The sequence below is a fragment of the Dreissena polymorpha genome, chromosome 11 (genome assembly GCF_020536995.1).
Source record: "Dreissena polymorpha isolate Duluth1 chromosome 11, UMN_Dpol_1.0, whole genome shotgun sequence".
Classification (NCBI taxonomy): Eukaryota; Metazoa; Mollusca; class Bivalvia; order Myida; family Dreissenidae; genus Dreissena; species Dreissena polymorpha.
The window spans coordinates 46,751,749-46,775,145 of record NC_068365.1 but is presented as its reverse complement, the minus strand read 5'-3'; the positions used below and the strand labels follow the sequence as shown (position 1 = coordinate 46,775,145).

Below are 23,397 nucleotides of genomic sequence, written 5' to 3'. Positions count from 1 at the left end.
TAAGCCGAGTAACGACACATTCACATATTGCCAGCTGAACTACTAACTACGTAACATTCCACTAGCAGAGCCAACAACTGATACAAATCCCAAATGCAGGGCTTCAAACCGATTTAAATCAGTTTCAAAACTCTAAACGGACTCGAACCACACTTGCATAACCACTAAGTTGTTCAAATCCCACTTCCAGTGCTACCAACAGATTCCTATACCACCGGAAGAACTCTCATTTAAAAAAAAATACCAACAGTTTTAAATCTCGCTTGTAGAGCTACCGACATTTTCAAATCTCACGTGAAGAACTAGCGAGAAACAAACTGATTTAAAGAGATTCAAACTGTATCATATCTTACTTACAGAGCTACCAATAGATAAAAATCTCACAAGCAGACCAACCATCTGATTTTAATCTCACTTGCAGAGCTACCAACGGTGTCAAATATCACATGCTGATCTACTGTCAGATTTAGATCTCACTTGCAGAGCTACAAACTGATTCAAATATCCAACGCTGATCTACTGTAAGACTTAGATCTCACTTGCAGAGCTATCAACTGATTCAAATATCACCTGCTGATCTACTGTCAGATTTAGATCTCACTTGCAGAGCTACCAACTGATTCAAATATCACATGCGGATCTACTGTAAGATTTAGATCTCACTTGCAGAGCTACCAACTGATTCAAATATCACCTGCTTATATACTGTCAGATTTTTATCTCACTTGCAGATCTACTAACTGATTCAAATATCACCTGCTAATCTACTGTCAGATTTACATCTCACTTGCAGAGCTACCAACTGATTCAAATATCACATGCTGATCTACTGTTAGATTTAGATCTCACTTGCATAGCTACCAACTGAATCAAATATCATCTGCTTATCTACTGTCAGATTTAGATCTCACTTGCAGAGCTACCAACTGATTTAAATATCACCTACTGATCTACTGTCAGATTTAGATCTTACTTGCAGAGCTACCAACTGATTCAAATATCGCCTGCTGATCTACTGTTAGATTAAGATCTTACTTACAGAGTTTACAACTGATTAAAATATAACCTGCTGATCTACTATCAGCATTCGATTATCTTTGCAGAGCTACCAACTGATTCAAATATCACTTGCAGAGCTACCAACTGTTTCAAATATTAACTGCTGATCTACTGTCAGATTAAGATTTCACTTGCTGAGCTATCAAATAATTCAAATATCACCTGCTGATCTACTGTCAGATTAAGATCTCATTTGCAGAGCTATCAACAGATTCAAAAATCACCTGCTGATCTACTGTCAGAGATCTCATTTGCAGAGCTACCAACTGATTCAAATATCGTCTGCTGAACTACAGTCATATTAAGATCTTACTTGCAGAGCTACAAACTGATTCAAATATCACCTGCTGATATAGTGTCAGATTAAGATCTCATTTGCAGAGCTACCGACTGACTCAAATATCACCTGCTGATCTACTGTCAAAGATCTCATTTGCAGAGCTACCAACTGATTCAAATGTCGGCTGCTGATCTACTGTCATATTTAGATCTTGTTTGCAGAGATACCAACTGATTCAAATATCACCTGCTGATCTACTGTCAGATTTAGATCTTACTTGCAGAGCTACCAACTGATTCAAATATCACATGCTTATCTACTATCAGCTTTCGGTCTTACTTGCAGTTACCAACTGATACAAATATCACCGACTGATCTACTGTCAGATTTAGATCTCACTTACAGAGCTACCAACTGATTCAAATATCACCTGCAGAACTACTGTCAGATTTAGAGATCATTCGCAGAGATACAAACTGATTCAAATATCTACTGCTGATCTCCTGTCAGATTTAGATCTCATTTGCAGAGATACCAACTGATTCAAATATCACCTGCTGATCTAATGTCAGATTTAGATCTCACTTGCAGAGCTACCGACTAATTCAAATATCACCTGCTGATTTACTGTCAGATTTAGATCCCATTTGCAGAGCTACCAACTGATTTAAATATCACCTGCTGATCTACTGTCAGATTTACATCTCACTTGCAGAGCTACCAACTGATTCAAATATCATCTGCTGATCTACTGTCAGATTTAGATTTAACTCGCAGTTCTAAAAACTGAATGAAATATTACCTGCTATTCTACTGTCAGATTAAGATCTCACTTGCAGAACTGCCAACTGATTCAAATATCACCTGCTGATCTACTGTCAGATTTAGATCTCACTTGCAGAGCAACGAACTGGTTCAAATATTATATGCTGATTTAATGTCAGATTAAGATCTTATTGCAGAGCTGCAAACTGATTCAAATATCACCTGCTGATCTACTGTCAGATTAAGTCTCTCTTCCAGAGCTGCAAACTGATTCAAATATCACCTGCTGATCTACTGTCATATTTAGATCTCACCAGCAAAGCTACCAACTTATTCAAATATCACCTGCTGATCTACTGTCAGATTAAGATCTTACTTGCAGAGCTACCAACTGATTCAAATATCACCTGTTGATCTATTGTCATATTTAGATCTCACTTGCAGAGCTGCAAACTGATTCAAATATCACCGTCTGATCTACTGTCTGATTTAGATCTCACTTGCAGAGCACCAACTGATTCAAATATTACCTGCTGATCAACTGTCAGATTTAGATCTCACTTGCAGAGCTGCAAACTGATTCAAATATCACCTGCTGATCTACTGTCAGATTTAGATCTCACTTGCAGAGCTACCAACGAATTCAAATATTACCTGCTGATCTACTGTTAGATTTAGATCTCACCTGCAGAGCTACCAACTGATTCAAATATCACCTGCTAATCTACTGTCAGACTTACATCTCACTTGCATAGCTACCAACAGATTCAAATATTACCTGTTGTTCTACTGTCAGATTTATATCTCACTTGCAGAGCAACCAACTGATTCAAAAGTCACCTGCTGATCTACTGTCAGATTTACATCTCACTTGCAGAGCTACCAACAGATTCAAATATTACCTGTTGTTCTACTGTCAGATTTAGGTCTTTCTTGCAGAGCTACCGACTGATTCAAATATTACCTGCTGATCTACTGTCAAATTTAGATCTCACTTGCATGGCTACCAACATATTCAAATATCACCTGCTGATCTACTGTCAGATTGAGATCTCACTTGCAGAGCTACCAACTGATTCAAATATCACCTGCTGATCTACTGACAGATTTAGATCTCACTTGCAGAGCTACCAACTGATTAAAATATCACCTGCTGATCTTCTGTCAGATTTAAATCTTAGTGGCAGAGCTACAAACTGATTCAAACACCACCTGCTGATATACTCTCAGATTTAGATCTCACTTGCAGAGCTACAAACTGAATCAAATATTACCTGCTGTTCTACTGTCAGATTTAAATCTCACTTGCAGAGCTGCAAACTAATTCGAATATCACCTGCTGATCTAATGTCTGATTTAGATCTTACTTGCAAAGCTACCAACTGATTCAAATATCACCTGCTGATCTACTGTCAGATTGAGATCTCACTTGCAGAACTACCAACTTATTCAAATATCACCTGCTGATCTACTGTCAGATTTAGATCTCACTTGCAGAGCTACCAACTGATTCAAATATCACCTGTTGATCAACTGTCAGATTTAGATCTCACTTGCAGAGCTACCAACTGATTCAAATATCATCTGCTGATCTACTGTCAGATTTAGATCTCACTTGCAGAGCTACCAACTGATTCAAATATCACCTTCTGATCTACTGTCATATTTAGATCTCACTTGCAGAGCTACCAACTGATTCAAATATTTCCTGCTGATCTACTGTCAGATTTAGATCTCACTTGCAGAGCTACTGACGGATTCAAATATCACCTGCTGATCAACTTTCAGATTTAGATCTCACTTGCAGAGCTACCAATTGATTCAAATATCACCTGCTGATCTACTGTCAGCTTTCTATCTCATTTGCACAGCTACCGACTGATTCAAATATCACCTGCTGATCTACTGTCAGATTTAGATCTCACTTGCAGAACTACTAACTGATTGAAATATTACCTGTTGATCTACCTTCAGATTAAGATCTCACCTGCAGAGGTACCAACTGATTCAAATATCACCTGCTGATCTACTGTCAGATTTAGATCTCACTTGCAGAGCTACCAACTGATTCAAATATAACCTGCTGATCTACTGTCAGATTTAGATCTCACTTGCAGAGCTACCAACTGATTTAAATATCACCTGCTGATCTAATGTCAGATTAAAATCTCACTTGCAGAGCTACAAACTGATTCAAATATCACCTGCTGATCTACTGTCAGATTTAGATCTCACTTGCAGAGCTACAAACTGATTCAAATATCACCTGCTGATCTACTGTCAGATTTAGATCTCACTTGCAGAGCTACCAACTGATTCAAATATCACCTGCTGATCTACTGTAAGATTTAGATCTCACTTGCAGAGCTACCAACTGATTCAAATGACACCTGCTGATCTACTGTCAGATTAAGCATTTACTTGCAGAGCTACCAACTGATTAAAATATCACCTGCTGATCTACTGTCAGATTTAGATCTCACTTGCAGAGCAGCCAACTGATTCAAATATCACCTGCTGATCTACTGTCAGATTTAGATCTCACTTGCAGAGCTACGAACTGATTCAAATATCACCTGCTGATCTACTGTCAGATATAGATCTCACCTGCAGAGGTACCAACTAATTCAAATATCACCTGCTGATCTACTGTCAGATTTAGATCTCATTTGCAGAGGTACCAACTGATTCAAATATCACCTGCTGATCTACTGTCAGATTTAAATCAAATTTGCAGAGCTACCAACTCATTCAAATATCAACTGCTGATATACTGTCAGATTAAGATCTTACTTGCAGAGCTTCAAACTGATTCAAATATCACCTGCTGATCTACAGATCCTTATCACAGCTAAGAAATATTCACATCTCATCGTCATGATAAGGACTCATTCGTATCTCACAGGATTTGTTGGCAACCGAAAGCCATCATATCCGCAGGTTATACAACAAAAATAATATCTCACAATGATGGTCAGCAAATTAATCACATACAATCAGCACCATTACCATAGCAAATTTCAGAAGAACGGTAACCTATTGATTCACATTAAACCAGTTAACACAGTTGCCAACCAAACGGAATATCAAACAAATGGTTTATTGATTCACAGATCGTTTCATGAGAATGACAACATAACGTTCCCATTTCACATCTATAAATTGTCACAGGCAAATATAAAGCATAAATATCACCTTTATCATCTTCGTTACCACATGCATTGTTTAACAGTTTGTTTATATATATATATATATATATATATATATATATATATATATATATATATATATATATATATATATATATATATATATATATATATATATATATATATATATACATATATATATTAAACATACCATCAAAATTCTCGCATTGATTACCTCCCACATGTTTACGATTTCTACCGCCGTTTTCTAACATTTGCTTAAATACTGCGTTGTACTCGATTTGTACACATGAATGTCATTTACACTAACGTAAATGAATATGCCTCTAAATAATTAATTATACTTGTAACTTCAGATAAAAATCAATCTTCATCACGAGGTTAGTTATATCAGAATGTACCAGTTGATACATGATTGTATTCAAACATAGTCTTAAAGACCACACACATTATATTTATCCGAACACGCAAAAACACCAAACAAGACTACTCGATTAAAACGCAACATGGGACATTAACAACACAACGTGCTCTTTAAACCTTTGAGCATACCTGCATCATGTCTTGCATATATCACCTCCACGCAATGCGACCCAACGACATTATCTGAAATCAATTTATATAATAAATTTCTGGCAAATATTAATACGCGAGCGCAGTTTTCTAATATAAGATTTGTATGTCCATAATAATACTGCCGACAACAACAGTTTCTATAACCCATAGTAAATAATGAGAAATGCTTCATATACCCTCAACCCAGTATTCGAGTATTGAATAAAGTTATTGCGTTACAGTCTGTGGTTAAGTTTGTTTAATTCATTTAACTTATTGTCTTGAAGAAAAACGGCCAAACGAAGCACTTCCCGTTAAACGACTGTAATGCCGCTTACGTAATAAGTAACACTATACATATTGTCGATGGATTTATCTTTTATTTTATAAATAAGGGCTTTTAACTTTTACAAAAGCTGCGTGTACGGAGAAAAACAGTAATTGACCTACATATACCAGTTGTATTAATGAGAAATATGTTTTAGTGGCAAAGGTTATGTGTCACTCTAATAACAGATTTGTTTTACTACATTTTAATTTATTTCTTACAGTATTTTGAAAAGATTTATAAAAATCAATATATTGTTGCAAATGAAGCATTTGCAAAGAGCTCGATTATTCACAAAAAAGCTTTGTCTTTCGCGTTGGTCACATATAGGGTATGGAAACAATATTTAGTATTCGGTAAAGATGAAATATACCGTATATGGCTAACTGTTGGCTAAGACTGCAACAATGATTTACGTTTGATTGTATACCGGTTAATTGGATGTTTCTGTGGATGGTGAAGTTAACCCAATCGACATATTTAACTCATACATTACTTTTTTCTCAGGGACTTAAAAAATATCGTTAATATAAAAATACATGCATACCGATTTTCTAAGTGATTTGAAAATATTGTTGCGGATACTGTTTTATAAGTTTGATCATTTTGCATACAGCAGTACCAATACGCTACCGATTGAATTAAATATCACCTGCTGATCTACTGTCAGATTAAGATCTCACTTGCAGAGCTACCAACTGATTCAAATATCACCTGCTGATCTACTGTCAGATTTAGATCTCACTTGCAGAGCTGCCAACTGATTCAAATATCACCTGCTGATCTACTGTCAGATTTAGATCTCACTTGCAGAGCTACCAACTGATTCAAATATCACCTGCTGATCTACTGTCAGATTTAGATCAAATTTGCAGAGCTACCAACTCATTCAAATATCACCTGCTGATATACTGTCAGATTTAGATCTTACTTGCAGAGCTTCAGACTGATTCAAATATCACCTGCTGATCTACTGTCAGCTTTAATCTCATGTAACGAGCTACCGACTGAATCAAATCTCTCTTGCAGACGCTACACTGTATTAACATCTCACAAGCAATTTTTTTTACATGTCTCTTGCACAGAACAGATCATTATCACAGTTAACAAATATTCACATCTCATCGGCATGATAAGGACTCATTCGTATTTCACAAGATTTGTTGGCAACCGAAATCCATCATATCCGCAGGTTATACAACAAAAATAATATCTCACAATGATGGTCAGCAAATAAATCACATATAATCAGCACCATTACCAAAGCACATTTCAGAAGAACGGTAACCTACTGATTCACATTAAACCAGTTAACACAGTTGCCAACCAAACGGATTATCAAACAAATGGTTTATTGATTCACAGATCGTTTCGTGAGAATGACAACATAATGTTCCCATTTCACATCTATAAATTGTCACAGGCAAATATAAAGCATAAATATCACCTTTATCATCTTTGTACCACATGCATTGTTTAACAGTTTGTTTATATATATATATTTTAAACATACCATCAAAATTCTCGCATTGATTACCTCCCACATGTTTACGATTTCTACCGCCGTTTTCTAACATTTGCTTAAATACTGCGTTGTACTCGATTTGTACACATGAATGTCATTTACACTAACGTAAATGAATATGCCTCTAAATAATTAATTATACTTGTAACTGCAGATAAAATCGATCTTCATCACGAGGTTAGTTATATCAGAATGTACCAGTTGATACATGATTGTATTCAAACATAGTCTTAAAGACCACACACATTATATTTATCCGAACACGCAAAAACACCAAACAAGACTACTCGATTAAAACGCAACATGGGACATTAACAACACAACGTGCACTTTAAATCTTTGAGCATACCTGCATCCTGTCTTGCACCCTCCACGCAATCCGACCCAACGACATTATCTGAAATCAATTTATATAATAAATTTCTGGCAAATATTAATACGCAAGCGCAGTTTTCTAATATAAGATTTTTATGTCCATAATAATACTGCCGACAACAACAGTTTCTATAACCCATAGTAAATAATGAAATGCTTCATTTCCCCTCAACCCAGTATTCGAGTATTGAATAAAGTTATTGCGTTACAGTCTGTGGTTAAGTTTGTTTAATTCATTTAACTTATTGTCTTGAAGAAAAACGGCCAAACGAAGCACTTCCCGTTAAACGACTGTAATGCCGCTGACGTAATAAGTAACACTATACATATTGTCGATGGATTTATCTTTTATTTTATAAATAAGGGCTTTTAACTTTTACAAAAGCTGCGTGAACGGAGAAAAACAGTAATTGACCTACATATACAAGTTGTATTAATGAGAAATATGTTTTAGTGGCAAAAGTTTTGTGTCACTGCAATAACAGATTTGTTTTACTACATTTTAATTTATTTCTAACAGTATTTTGAAAAGATTTATAAAAATCAATATATTGTTGCAAATGAAGCATTTGCAAAGAGCTGGATTATTCACAAAAAGCTTTGTCTTTCGCGTTGGTCACATATAGGGTATGGAAACAATATTTAGTATTCGGTAAAGATGAAACATACCGTATATGGCTAACTGTTGGCTAAGACTGCAACATTGATTTACGTTTGATTGTATACCGGTTAATTGGGTGTTTCTGTGAATGGTGAAGTTAACCCAATCGACATATTTAACTTATACATTACTTTTTTCTCAGGGACTAAAAAAATATCGTTAATATAACAATACATGCATACCGATTTTCTAAGTGATTTGAAAATATTGTCGCAGATACTGTTTTATAAGTTTGTTCATTTTGCATACTGCAGTACCAATACGCTACCGACTGATTTAAATATCACCTGCTGATCTACTGTCAGATTAAGATCTCACTTACAGAGCTACCAACTGATTCAAATATCACCTGCTGATCTAGTGTCAGATTTAGATCTCACTTGCAGAGCTTCCAACTAATTCAAATATCACCTGCTGATCTACTGTCAGATTTAGATCTCACTTGCAGAGCTACCAACTGAATCAAATAGTACCTGCTGTTCTACTGTCAGATTTAGATCTCACTTGCAGAGCTGCAAACTGATTCAAATATCACCTGCTGATCAAATGTAAGATTTAGATCTTACTTGCAGAGCTACTAACTGCTTCAAATATCACCTACTGATCTACTGTCAGCTTTCTATCTCATTTGCACAGCTACCGACTGATTCAAATATCACCTGCTGATCTACTGTCAGATGTAGATCTCACTTGCAGAGCTACCGACTGATTGAAATATTACCTGCTGATCTACTGTCAGATTTAGATCTCACCTGCAGAGGTACCAACTGATTAAAATATCACCTGCTGATCCACTGTCAGATTTAGATCTCACTTGCAGAGCTACCAACTTATTCAAATATTACCTGCTGATCTACTGTCAGATTTAGATCTCACTTGCAGAGCTATCAACTGATTTAAATATCACCTGCTGATCTACTGTCAGATTAAGATCTCACTTGCAGAGCTACAAACTGATTCAAATATCACCTGATGATCTACTGTCAGATTTAGATCTCACTTGCAGAGCTACCAACTGATTCAAATATCACCTGCTGATCTACTGTCAGATTTAGATCTCACTTGCAGAGCTTCCAACTGATTCAAATGTCACCTGCTGATCTACAGATTTAGATCTTAGTTGCAGAGCTACCAACTGATTCAAATATCACCTGCTGATCTACTGTCAGATTAAGATCTTACTTGCAGAGCTACCAACTGATTCAAATATCACCTGCTGATCTACTGTCAGATATAGATCTTACTTGCAATGCTGCCAACTGATTAAATATCACCTGCTAATCTACTGTCAGATTTAGATCTCACTTGCAGAACTACCAACTTATTCAAATATTCTTGCTGATCTACTGTCATATTTAGATCTTACTTGCAGAGCTTCCAACTGATTCAAATATCACCTGCTGATCTACTGTCAGCTTTCGATCTCATTTGCATAGCTACGGACTGATTCAAATATCACCTGCTGATCTACTGTCAGATTAAGATTTCACATGCAGAGCTTCCAACTGATTTAAATATCACCTGCTGATCTACTGTCAGATTTAGATCTCATTTGCACAGCTACCAACTCATTCAAATAACACCTGCTGATATACTGTCAGATTAAGATCTTACTTGCAGTGCTTCAAACTGATTCAAATATCACCTGCTGATCTACTGTAAGCATTCGATCTCATGTAACGAGCTACCGACTGAATCAAATCTCTCTTGCAGACGCTACACTGTATTAACATCTCACAAGCAATTTTTTTACATGTTTCTTGCACAGAAACAGATCATCATCACAGTTAACAAATATTCAAATCTCATCAGCATGATAACGATTCATTCGTATCTCACAAGATTTGTTGGCAACCGAAAGCCATCATATCCGCAGGTTATACAACAAAAATAATATCTCACAATGATGGTCAGCATATTAATCACATATAATCAGCACCATTACCAAAGCATATTTCAGAAGAACGGTAAGCTACTGATTCACATTAAACCAGTTAACACAGTTGCTAACCAAACGAAATATCAAACAAATGGTTTATTGATTCACAGATCGTTTCATGAGAATGACAAGATAACGTTCCCATTTCACATTTATAAATTATCACAGGCAAATATAAAGCATAAATATCACCTTTATCATCTTCGTTACCACATGCATTGTTTAACAGTTTGTTTATATATATATATATATATATATATCTATTAAACATACCATCAAAATTCTCGCATTGATTACCTCCCACATGTTTACGATTTCTACCGCCGTTTTCTAACATTGCTTAAATACTGCGTTGTACTCGATTTGTACACATGAATATCATTTACACTAACGTAAATGAATATGCCTCAAAATAATTAATTATATTTGTAACTGCAGATAAAAATCGATCTTCATCAAGAGGTTAGTTATATCAGAATGTTCCAGTGATACATGATTGTATTCAAACATAGTCTTAAAGACCACACACATTATATTTATCCGAACACGCAAAAACACCAAACAAGACTAGATTCTACTTGATTAAAACGCAACATGGGACATTAACAACACAACGTGCACTTTAATCCTTTGAGCATACCTGCATCCTGTCTTGCACCCTCCACGCAATCCGACCCAACGACATTATCTGAAATCAATTTATATAATAAATTTCTGGCAAATATTTATACGCTTGCGCAGTTTTCTAATATAAGATTTTTATGTCCATAATAATACTGCCGACAACAACAGTTTCTATAACCCATAGTTAATAATGAAATGCTTCATTTCCCCTCAACCCAGTATTCGAGTATTGAATAAAGTTATTGCGTTACAGTCTGTGGTTAAACTTGTTTAATTCATTTAACTTATTGTCTTGAAGACAAACGGCTAAACGAAGCACTTCCCGTTAAACGACTGTAATGCCGCTAACGTAATAAGTAACACTATACATATTGTCGATGGATTTATCTTTTATTTTATAAATAAGGGCTTTTGACTTTTAAAAAAGCTGCGTGTACGGAGAAAAACAGTAATTGACCTACATATACAAGTTGTATTAATGAGAAATATGTTTTAGTGGCAAAAGTTATGTGTCACTACAATAACAGATTTGTTTTACTACATTTTAATTTATTTCTAACAGTATTTTTAAAAGATTTATAAAAATCAATATATTGTTGCAAATGAAGCATTTGCAAAAAGCTGGATTATTCACAAAAAAAGCTATGTCTTTCGCGTTGGTCACATATAGGGTATAGAAACAATATTTAGTATTCTATTCGGTAAAGATGAAATATACCGTATATGGCTAACTGTTGGCCAAGACTGCAACAATGATTTACGTTTGATTGTATACCGGTTAAGTGGGTGTTTCTGTGAATGGTGAAGTTAACCCAATCGACATATTTACAGTATACAGAACTTTTTTCTCAGGGACTTAAAAAATATCGTTAATATAAAAATACATGCATACCGATTTTCTTAGTGATTTGATAATATTGTCGCAGATACTGTTTAATAATTTTTATCATTTTGCATACTGCAGTGTCAATACCCCCAGTTATTCAATTTTTAGGACTTAAAATATATGTCTCCACATATTTAAAGCAATAAATAACAATATACAATTGCTCATCTGTGCATATCGTGGCATTGGTTTCCGGCATCAGCTGAGTATGGCCCTAATTCGCAAACAATGTAATATTTTACTTGCCGCCATGTAATTCGGAAATTGTAACTATAACAGTGATGACACATGTATGCATATATTTACCAGTATCTGACACATTCATTGTAAGCAAAAGCGGACTGTTGGAGCATTCATGTCTTACGAGCATATGTCCAGATTAACAATGTTAGTAAAGTTTTATGCAGTCATCGCCTGTGGATCTTGTTAAAAGAATATTACTATAATGTTCTTGTTCAAAATATGTGTTTATGAGGAGCAGTAGTTTGAAAAAAAAATGGATGGACTAACTGACATAAGCATAAATAACATGTTGCGTTTTCTAGGCGTGTTCGATTGTAAAGGATAACGGTTTTGGGGAAGATTGAGACTTGTGTGTAACCAGGATTACTAAATTTATTCTAATATAACTAATAAGCCATGTAAAGTGGCATTACAGACATAGTTAGCATAGCTTTATAGTTTATAAATGTAAATTAACGCCAAAAACAATACGACACGAAAATATCACTGTTTTTAGTTCCGTCTGATTGCTAGGCGAGTTGATATGAAAAACATTCTAACCATTAGTAACTCCCAGCGACTCGGATCGTCAGTATATGTTAGTTGGATTATTGCAACTAATTTGAACATTGGAAAACTGTGTGTCATTAATTCAAAGTGACTTTTAAACATGAGTAGGTTAACGACAGTTATATCAACTTTTTTGTAAAATATTTATTTTCCCAGTCTGAATGGTGATCATACTAGACTTTGGAGGCAATTATGTTGACATGTACAGCGATGAGACATATGATGATCGAGTGTTCACTATGTTGTCGGATAAAAATACCAGTGAATAAACAGATTAAATTGTAAGTCTATAATGTTAAAGATTAATCAATACATTAATAGTAAAAATTACAATATACTACTTATTTTAGTTCGGGCTAGATTAAAGCAATTCGAGCTATTAACGTTTTTTAAGCTGGTAGCCGGGTTAAAGCCGAGAAATAATTAATGCTAAGTCTGCCATTGCTCAATAATCTTGCTAAGTCACCGTTTCTTTTTTCAAAAGCAACATTTGGCCTATTTGTACAATAAATGTGTTTAAGATTGTATTAAAACATTTTACGACAGTACATGTATAAAACGAATTTTGGATATGCGTTAATCATGCACCGCGATGTGCACGAATTTGCCGCTTTTCGCATTCATAATAACGACCAATCAACAAGTAAGTCTTCATAAACATGTACCAACTATGTTTTGAAATAAGGTCAAAAGTGAGTAAATTATTCTTTTATACCATTGTATTGCTGAATTTTTTTTTTACAGTCATACAAACATACATAAAGATGCAAGAATTTTCTCTCTTACAAATGTAACTGAAATAAATATGGTGTCAGAGTTGTATGTATTGAAGAGAAGAAAAAGCTAGGTGGTCTAGGTCCAACTGCATCTATTCGAAGTATTATATTAAAAACTGCTTGGCGTGTTCATGTTACTGTATTTTCTAAGAATGTGCGCCATCTTTGCCTTCACACTTCATATGTGTTTCATGTATGATATTATTTCCTCCGTTTTTAGCCTATGGATTAGATAGCTCATGTATTGTCGGAATAAAGAGGCGATGTTTTAGAATTAACATTTATAGATAATGTACTTGGGTTTAAGAATGAAGGATTACTAACGTAGTCACTTTAAACGTGTGTGCACTAAATATTACAAAGGGAAATTATTTTAAAGGTATTCAAAATTCGTTTCGCATCATTATTATAACATTTGAAAAAAATGTTGAATTCTATTAATTCCCAAAATGCAAAATGCAAAATACAGTCCCCATGTATTTTGTAGAATCGGTTCTTGCCAAACAGAAATCGCATGCGATCGACTCTACAAGTTTACAGTTAAACAGATATAAATTAATTGGTATCATAAATGTGATGCATTCATATTGAACAGTCTACGGTTTGTATCTGGAGTGATGCATTCATATTGAACAGTCTACGGTTTGTATCTGGAGTAAGTGATTGCATTCATATTGAACAGTCTACGGTTTGTATCTGGAGTAAGTGATGCAATTTGACTGGAAAGTAAAGTGTTGTAAATTGTGATTATGTTAAGTAGTTCTTTCGAATTTGTTACACATTTTATTTGTGCACGTTTATTTGCGTTAAAACGACGTTTGTGCACTATTTTGCATATTTTAAGTTTAAACTGTTATGTGATCAACGACGTATTCCGGTGCTGTATACAACATATGTCCGAGTGAAAGAGATTGTTTCCATTTAACTGGGATGCTCTTTACGAGTGAGTAAAAGTTTAAAACATACTAAACATACTTTAATAATGCAAAATATTTCCTAAAATAAAGATGACCCATAAAAATCAGTGTTTCATATAGCAATAGCCAAACTTTCAACTAGATGTGGTATGGTAATATAGATTCAAAGAGATACAAATGCTCGTTTTTTTTTTGTGCGACAATATATTCCATGTTAATTCACCGCCACGATATCCAAACATTTGCGAGCGAACGCGAGACTGGCTTCGGGCAGTGTTCGAAAAACGTATTCATGAGAACTACGTCGTAAATGTTCGGATATCGTAGCCGGAAATTTACACGGAATATCGTGTGACAAAAAAGAGCATGTGTATCGCGTTAAATCTATGTTACCAAGCCACATCTAGAGTTGAAAATTTGGCTATTGCTATAAGGAACATTAATTGTTTATGTGCTAACTTTATTTTTCGAAATATTGTACGTACTATGCGTTGATTTTTAGTGTTTATGGGCTTTTAAGGATAATGTAGCGGTTCATTTTTTGGGGTAAAAGTGGAATCATTCTTTGTTGCTGTAGATCTGTTAGGCAACTATTGTCTAGACAGAAGTTAAGAGAATTAAGCAGAACGGGTTTTATATTGTGCATCTAGAGAGACTTGCCCAGAACCGAGAAGCTTTGAGGAAACTGGTCTGCGGCCCATGTCCCAGACGGGACCACAGGCGAAGATGATAAGATGAAATATTGCACATTCGTATTTTAATAGTATTCTGATAGGCGTACGATTAAAGTTTTATTGCTTAGATTATCATAATTAATTTTTTTGCATTCATTTTGGAAAAAAATGAATTGTGTGATCCGCTTTACGCAAGTTTTCTTAGAAACATGCAATATGTTTTAGAAATTCGTTTGTGTCTTTTTCGTCTTCTATTCGGTAAATTCTTTTTTCCTACGCCCGTTTAGCTTCTTTTTTTAATAGTTGATACCCGTATACACTGTTTGAAAATGTTTTGATATCCTTTCCCTTAAATGATCGATTTGTTTATTTTAAGATACACTGACTCTCTTGAATTGTGTGTGCAATTGAATAAAAAGAGACTATCGAGTGTTCTGATTTAAAACGTGGACAAATTTAACAATCTATAACGTGCTTTCAAAAGTGAATTTCTGATAATTAAAACTTGTATAAAAAAGTTTACAATTACAAATTAAATTGACACGTCCATGTCAATAAAACACATTTATTACCCTCCACAATTTAGAAGCATGCATTCTAAACACGTTTGCTTGATTGTCATTAAGAACTCCAAGACAATCCTGCTTTTAAAGACTTAATTAAAATGGTTTCGCCAACAGACACTCTCAATAAAATCTGCAAAACACTATGCTATATCAGTGTTACATACGCTGGCTGAATGGACAGTGACACAGTGATTGGTGGATTTTAAAGTTAGAAATATAAATATTGGCAACTTGCTGATATACTACAAGACTGACAATAACTCATGGGGGAGTTAACTGAACTTGACCAGACTGTCGACGCGTCAACGCCCGGAATATTATTTATCAGCTTACATGCGGATAATGGTACGTCCAAATGACTGCCACACTTTGTAAAATGGTCACCATGCCGTAGTGGATATGGTATCCGCCAAGCAACCCGAATGTCACGGGTTCTATCCCCCATGTTGGGAGCGTTCTTTTCCAAAAAATACATCAATAACTGGTTCTACCCAAGAAACGGTTCAGAATACGTTTTTATAAGCCTAAGGCTGCGATACAATTGAGCTAAAATAATTATTTAAACTAACATGGACGAAATAATGCAATTTTCCGACTTAATTTAATCCGGAAGTCCATTATCGGAGGTGGTGTTACAGATGTTAAATTCTTCCGCAAGGGAAAGAAAAAAAAACAGTTTATATTATCAGTGTTGTCCCAGAGAATGAACACCGGTCAAGTGAAACATTAACATAATTAAGGAACACATTCCAAACATCATATCCTAATTCGAACTAGTAAGTCATGAACGGATAATACTTTACCACCATTCAAGTTTTTTGTTAATAAAAACAAATCAACGAGATCTTCATTTTACACATCCTTAAAACAAACCTTTGCAAATATAGCTTTATCGACCTCTTACCTTGAGAGGGGTTCGGTAACCCTGGCGACGGCTCGGACGCATGAATGCCCGATGAAATGAGCGTGGGTGGTCCAGAAGGCATGGGTGTCTCTAATGGCGAGTAGCCCACTGGCGGACATGGGTCGAGCGATGCTGTTTTTGTGAGTGACCTAGCGTCGTCGATGACCTGAACCACCGAACGGCGAACGAATATCCCATGGTTGTGTGGGCAGGTGAAGTAGGCCTTTCCTTGAACTGTTCCATCGTTCTTACCTTTAGCCTCGTCAAGAACGACACCTATCCACTGTCCTTAAATGGCAATTATTTTACAGAATCAGATATATGAATATATCATTTAGAATGATACCCACATTTTGTTTAAAATTGAATGTAATAATAAATACGGACTATTACGCTAGTCAATTGTTCCGTGTGTTTGTATCAGTCGAGTGGTTTGTTCGATGACGTATCTCACGAGAGGCGGAGCCTCGAGTGTGATACAAAATAGCGCAGACCACGAGACTGATACATTATTATATACAACTTTGAATCATTTAAGTTAAAAAAATGAGTTTAAGCGTTCATAATTAACGAAGAATGCTCTTATAATTTTCTGCATTCAAAGTGACGTCATTAAAAATTGTCCGGCTAGTATGGTAATACGAAATTGGAAAACCTGCGTTATAATACGGGAATTCTTTCTGTGCAGTTAAATTTAACCGATTGACAAAACTTGTATTTTCGGGGGAAGATAAAGCAGGTATATAATAAACACGTGTATCAGTTTGAATGATAGTTTTAATATTGAACAAGAATGTTTGTTTGAACAAATGATGGAGAAATAGACAATGAGATTCGTTTCAAAGAGCATTTGTTTTAAGTCTTGGACGAAAACCCAAAATTAATGATATTTTAAATTCAGAGCAAAAATATTTCAATCTTGAAAATTTTAAAATGGTTACCTGTTTTATGACAATTTGAAATTTACTTAAGCTATAAACATATTCTCAAATACTTCGACATCTTAGACGAAAAGAAAATGAGTATCACTACTTTTAAATCTTCGTCATACCTGGTTGGAATGTGGTAGTTCCCATGTAGGCCACTATTCCTGTGCCCACTACTCGCTTCTCTATCACCTTCACTCGTGTACCTATCTCTATCGTTTGCGCTGCCATTTTGGAATGGGCTAAATGAACCTAAAATTCACGGACAATATGTAAATCAAACGTACTGGTCTACACATGAACACGTATTCCTCTCGACATTTTTTAAGCTGCCACGTACTATTCAGGGTTTGAAACTTCCACTCGAGATATTTATAAGATGCTACATCCAATTTGAAACTTACAAGGATAGTTGACGTAAGAAGTAGATCCAATGGATCTATTTCCATTACAAGTTATGTTGAAATTTTGCTGTAACCTAAGCATCTGTTTTGAATAAAATAAGACGGACGCAGTTTTACCTAAATGTTATGAGAGTTGATTGTACACTTTTCAGTGCCTGACTGACAGAAAATATGTTCTTGCATGAAACCAATATCGCGGAATCATCAGCATTCAACAATAATATAAGTTACACCACTGCTTACGTGCCAACAACATGTATAATAAACAGCAGGGGAATACAAATTGATCAATGAGAACCACCACAAAATATGTTTGTTGTTGCAGAAAAAAACACATCAACAAGTCGTTGTCTGTTTAATATTATAACTTGAACCATCCTAATGTATCTTGACGCCGGACGCTTATCGAAAATCCTTTAATAGTCCAGTTATAACATGGCTACAACATATCATTTTGGCTTGTAATGAATTTTTTCAGTAGATAAAACGTGTATCTGTAGAGAGGCCCTTCCCGAATCCATATTCACAATCAAATTTCAAGTTTAAGTCTTTTAAATACGCTTCACATTGGTCATGAGCAATCCTTAGTTTTTGCTAGATTGTTTAAAATAGAAACAGGTCTGTATTTACCAATGGATAATTTATTAAGTTTCTTATAAAAGGGAACCAATCTAACAGAGTTTAAGACCTATAACTTTATGCTCAGAAAATTATTACATTTGCATAATCACTCACTTCTGATGTAGTCTCCTTTAAATGCAACATTAAGGTATACTTGTTTTAGTGTTTGAATTCTCCTTATGAATTGTTTGTTTACATTTATTTAAGAATAATGTCTTGTGGATTAGTTTGCAAAATATTTCGCGAGCTATTTTCATACTTTTTAATTAAAAGATAAACTTGTATGATGTACCGATGTTATATTTCAAAAAATTCATATGTTAAGCTCATACGCATAACAGCGTACCTTGTCGTAAATGTCTTAATACCTTTTGCGTAGTATAAGGTTAAAACAATTTGCATTTAAAACAATCATTCTTAGAATGTACTTAAACAATTTACAGGAACATGCTACGAAAAAAAAGAATGTTAAATTCTCGTGTTTTTTTTTCAACCACTTTATTTTTTAATTTCACAATAAACATTGAGGAGTCATGAAAAACGCACCAAATGTAAACGATTCGAAGTTAACATACACATAATGAATTGCTAAATTTGGTATTTGGTGCGTCGAAGCAACGGTCTTTCTGTCCAGTTACTTAACGCATAATCATCTCGTAAAGGATGTCATATTAAAAATATTCAGATTACATGCAATCTGACTAACTTACAAATATGGTAAACAAAACAGCTATTTGTGCATAAATTGTGCACATATGTATAAAACAATCATAACAAATTTAATGCGAATTCAACCTCGTTTCATAAGATTTCAAAAAAAATATTGCAGGTATGGATAAATTGCATATTTAATCTCAAACGGTTGACGAATGTTTCACAAAACTTAGTTTTCTAATAAAATCTTCACCTGCAAAGAACATATATATACACGTTATTAGTGGTCTACATTAAATGTTGATAAGCGTAGTACGTAAAACGTTAACGTCCAGTAAACTACGGGCCAAGTATTCTGGCAAAAACTCAAATTGTTCTCTTTAATCTCTTCCTGAACATTTTTGTCATACATCGAACTTATTTATTAAACATTTTTATCTGCATTCCTCCTTCCTACATGACTCCATGAAAGCAACTTCCATTTCAGTCCCGACGTAAAAAAGGGCAACAACTTTCCAAATTGACATAATCAAACGTTATGATAATATAGCTATTTTACATAGAGAGATGCTGGTTAAAAAAATTCATGTGCTTGTATATGTATTTGCACATGCTGTTTGCTATATATAAATAAATCAAACATGCAAATCTGGATTCCACAAAATTGAATTGAGAGATCCAATATCACTTACATTATAAGGAATAGCTGTCTAACCCAGGTAATTGAAAAATGGGGTCTTGAGATAATTGTTCGCAAGTTGAGCCTAATTTTTAAATAGGACTTTTGTATTTGTGTAATCGTTATCTCTCTTTAAATGCATTTTATTCCATCACGGACAATATCACGGTCAGTGCGCGGTCAGACGGTCAGGGAATCGTTATTTTCACAAGAATTATCTTTAGACTAGAAATAACAGTAAATGAGATTTAAGGCGTATGCAATAATGATCGTGAACACATGTAAGAGAAGTAATAGATTCTAAATTTCTTGTAAAAATCGTATTATATATCAACTTGAGTGCATTTGAGTGCATTTAGCAAGATTGCGTTAGTTGACGATACTATAGATATTCAAGGCAAATAGCGTGTACGGCATTTACTGCGAGGACTGCGTATCGGTGAGTACGACGTATCGATGTGATCCAAAATATGCCGAATATCTGCCACAAAACATTTTAGTTCCGGTGCCGAATGTTAACAAGTTTTCCCCACTTTATTATAAACAAAAAAAAAACGTTAAATGGCCCATCTACGGGTAAGTATGCTATCCTTTACAAAATACGATTGCGTTCACATGATCGTGTACAGTTGCATTAGTTTTGTTAAGGATTGAGAAAGTATTTCAAGAGTTTCGATTGCTTTTTTACCGAATAGAAACATGTCAAAGTAAAATGACGTCACATATCGATGTACGTGTTAGACGGTGCTGTCTTTTTACATATATGGGCATGCTACTACGAATACGATTACTCGCTCAAACTTCATAGATCTACCAGTTAATTGAAATAAAATGTTGCATTTTTCTCGATTATTTTACCTGGGTGTTTCCTTTTTTTTTCATCAGTTGCCCGCCATCATCCAAGTTGAGCTGAAGAGAAGACGATGTATAAATTGATAAAACTATATTGACATTAGAGGACTAGAAATTTCAAATCAAATTTATTGCTAAGCTGTTGTCGTTGAAATCTGTATTAATGTTTGAATTTTTTTTTTAAATAAAATCCACATATATTTTATATATCATACATAAAATATGCAAACAAATGAAATAAAAGGTAAAATTTTAATGTTTTTTGTTTTACTAACAATTTCTTGTACACTTGTACACCAATGACAGGAACTTTATGCAAGTAATCTACAAAGCGGCTAAACGTTAAATCACCGATACGCAGTACTCTTCATAACAAACAAATTGGCGTCCGACCGTAAGCAGAACCCAGCCAATATCGAGATAAAATGTCCCATCATATCATCATGGCACTTAATTTCTTTACAAAAAATGATATAAACGAATCATTGTGTTTTCTTTGATTCATCACGATTTAAAAAAACTATATTTGAAGACAAAGGCTAAATACATCCATACGTTGTAACACCAGTATTACTCTTAAACAGGGCAGTTTGAAGATCGCGCGTATAAATATTTAAAATATGTATGGATGAATCGCCATTGGCAGTTACCATATATGTTTTTATTTCATTTCACATAGTATTTCTGCATGGTAGATATAGATACATTATCAAAAAATATAATGAGACATAAGTCCCCCAAACTGGCTCAACACTCCGTTATTTATGTCGGTGCGCTGCAGCTAAAAACTGCGCAGAAGACAAAACATACACGATAATTGATTTCAATTATATAACTGATATTCTTCCACAAACACAAACAACATCATCGTCTTATAACTTTTTGAAAGACATTTCTTCTTCGAATTCAACACGATTTTTTCTATTTTAGAAAAAGAAAATAGGCAATTTTTTACAATATAAATTGAAGAATACGTGATTCGTTGGTCCCTAAGTTCGTTCTTCTGTTCGTTCGTGTTCGTTCACTATGTCGGTCGGTCAATATGTCACGCATTGTATTGAAAAAAATACACGGAAACGATCGTAAATCTACGGAATAATTCATTTAAGAGATTGAAAAAGCGGGCTGCAGTTTACTTGTAAACTTATCAAATCTCAAAAATCACGAAAAATGTGACGTCCATCATAATAACTTATTTTATTTTTACATATTACCCCCTGCTAGAAAAATCTTAGTTCGAAAGCAACTGTCAACAGTTTCTCAATTTTGATATTTTAAATGCTTTTACATGGATTAAATTAATTATTGTAATTGAAAATACTATTTATATAAACATGTAAATAAATAATAACACCACGCATTTTCGAAGCAATTACATAAAAACTCCACTTAATGATTTTTTTAAATTAACTTCTTGATTGTTGTTTTGTAATTAAGTTAGTAAAAATATTTTAATATTTCGCATTCTTAATTAAAACTTCCATCAGACAAAAGTGGTAGCATCGTTGATAAAGATTTCAACTTCTAATAACTATTTCTGATAAAACAAATTCGTCGTTATCTGGTCATATAGAAACAACGAATTCTTATCTTGATAAACGTGTTACTTAAAAAAAACTTTTATTTTCGCGAGCAATCGGCATTGGGTTCGGGTTACCTGATTTTTATCGCGAGTTAGAAAAAATGTGTCCCCCGATCCCCTCAGTTCGCAAGCGCAAATTATCAATCGGCTGTTGATCTTATAGAAAGATTGAAGAGCTATTGAATAATTCTATATTATAATGTGCCGTAACCCAAAGTAGAGAACAGCGACAAGAAGAAAGATGATCAAAATTGAATGACAAGTATTTATACAATTACCAAATGTGAGAATGCAAATATTGTGAAATATGGATTGGCCATCTTTGACTTAAGATCTTCTCATAAAAGTGCAGTTGGGAACTGTCTCCGATAAACACAAGGTGCTTGGTGGGACTAAATGTCTAAGGTCTAAAATAGGAGAGGATTATTCCCATGAACGTAGCAGGATATGTATTATCCCGGATCGCACTCAAGAGGAAAGAATGAAGAATTTGAATCTGAAAACATAACTAGAACGGCGCAAATAAAAGAAAACAATGATATACATTTTAGAGGGAAAATCATTGACAGAAAGTCAAGCGCCAGTGAAGAGAAAGGCAAAATGAGCACACCCGAGTCCGGTGGACCATTTCATCTATAATGACAAACATTTGAACATTGTAAATATAGTTAATGTTCGACTTGAAGGTGCTAACCATAGTTCTTTCATTGAGTGTTTATTAAATTAAAACGTTTCATCAAAGTTAAGTCAAGAATAGGAGGAATCGTAAAGTAAAGAATAGGAGGACTCTATCAAGATTGCTGTGTTGCAACATATTGTTCTAATTAGGCCAAATCACGTACTGTAATTGTCAGAGGACCTGTGAGATTACTTAATTTCATCG

General features: G+C 34.5%; 1 protein-coding gene across 1 annotated transcript in view; it reads right to left on the bottom strand.

Moving 5' to 3' along the window:
- LOC127849545 (CAP-Gly domain-containing linker protein 1 homolog) overlaps positions 1-23,397 on the bottom strand; it is a 35,595-nt gene that overhangs the window by 7,252 nt on the left and 4,946 nt on the right. The window contains exons 2-7 of the mRNA XM_052382203.1: positions 20,939-20,989; positions 17,848-17,974; positions 16,797-17,084; positions 11,298-11,345; positions 8,032-8,079; positions 5,827-5,880 (exon numbers count right to left, since the gene is read on the bottom strand). Of these exons, the coding sequence (XP_052238163.1) occupies positions 5,827-5,880; positions 8,032-8,079; positions 11,298-11,345; positions 16,797-17,084; positions 17,848-17,974; positions 20,939-20,962 (589 nt within the window). The 5' untranslated portion in view covers positions 20,963-20,989. The remainder of the gene's footprint in view (positions 1-5,826; positions 5,881-8,031; positions 8,080-11,297; positions 11,346-16,796; positions 17,085-17,847; positions 17,975-20,938; positions 20,990-23,397) is intronic.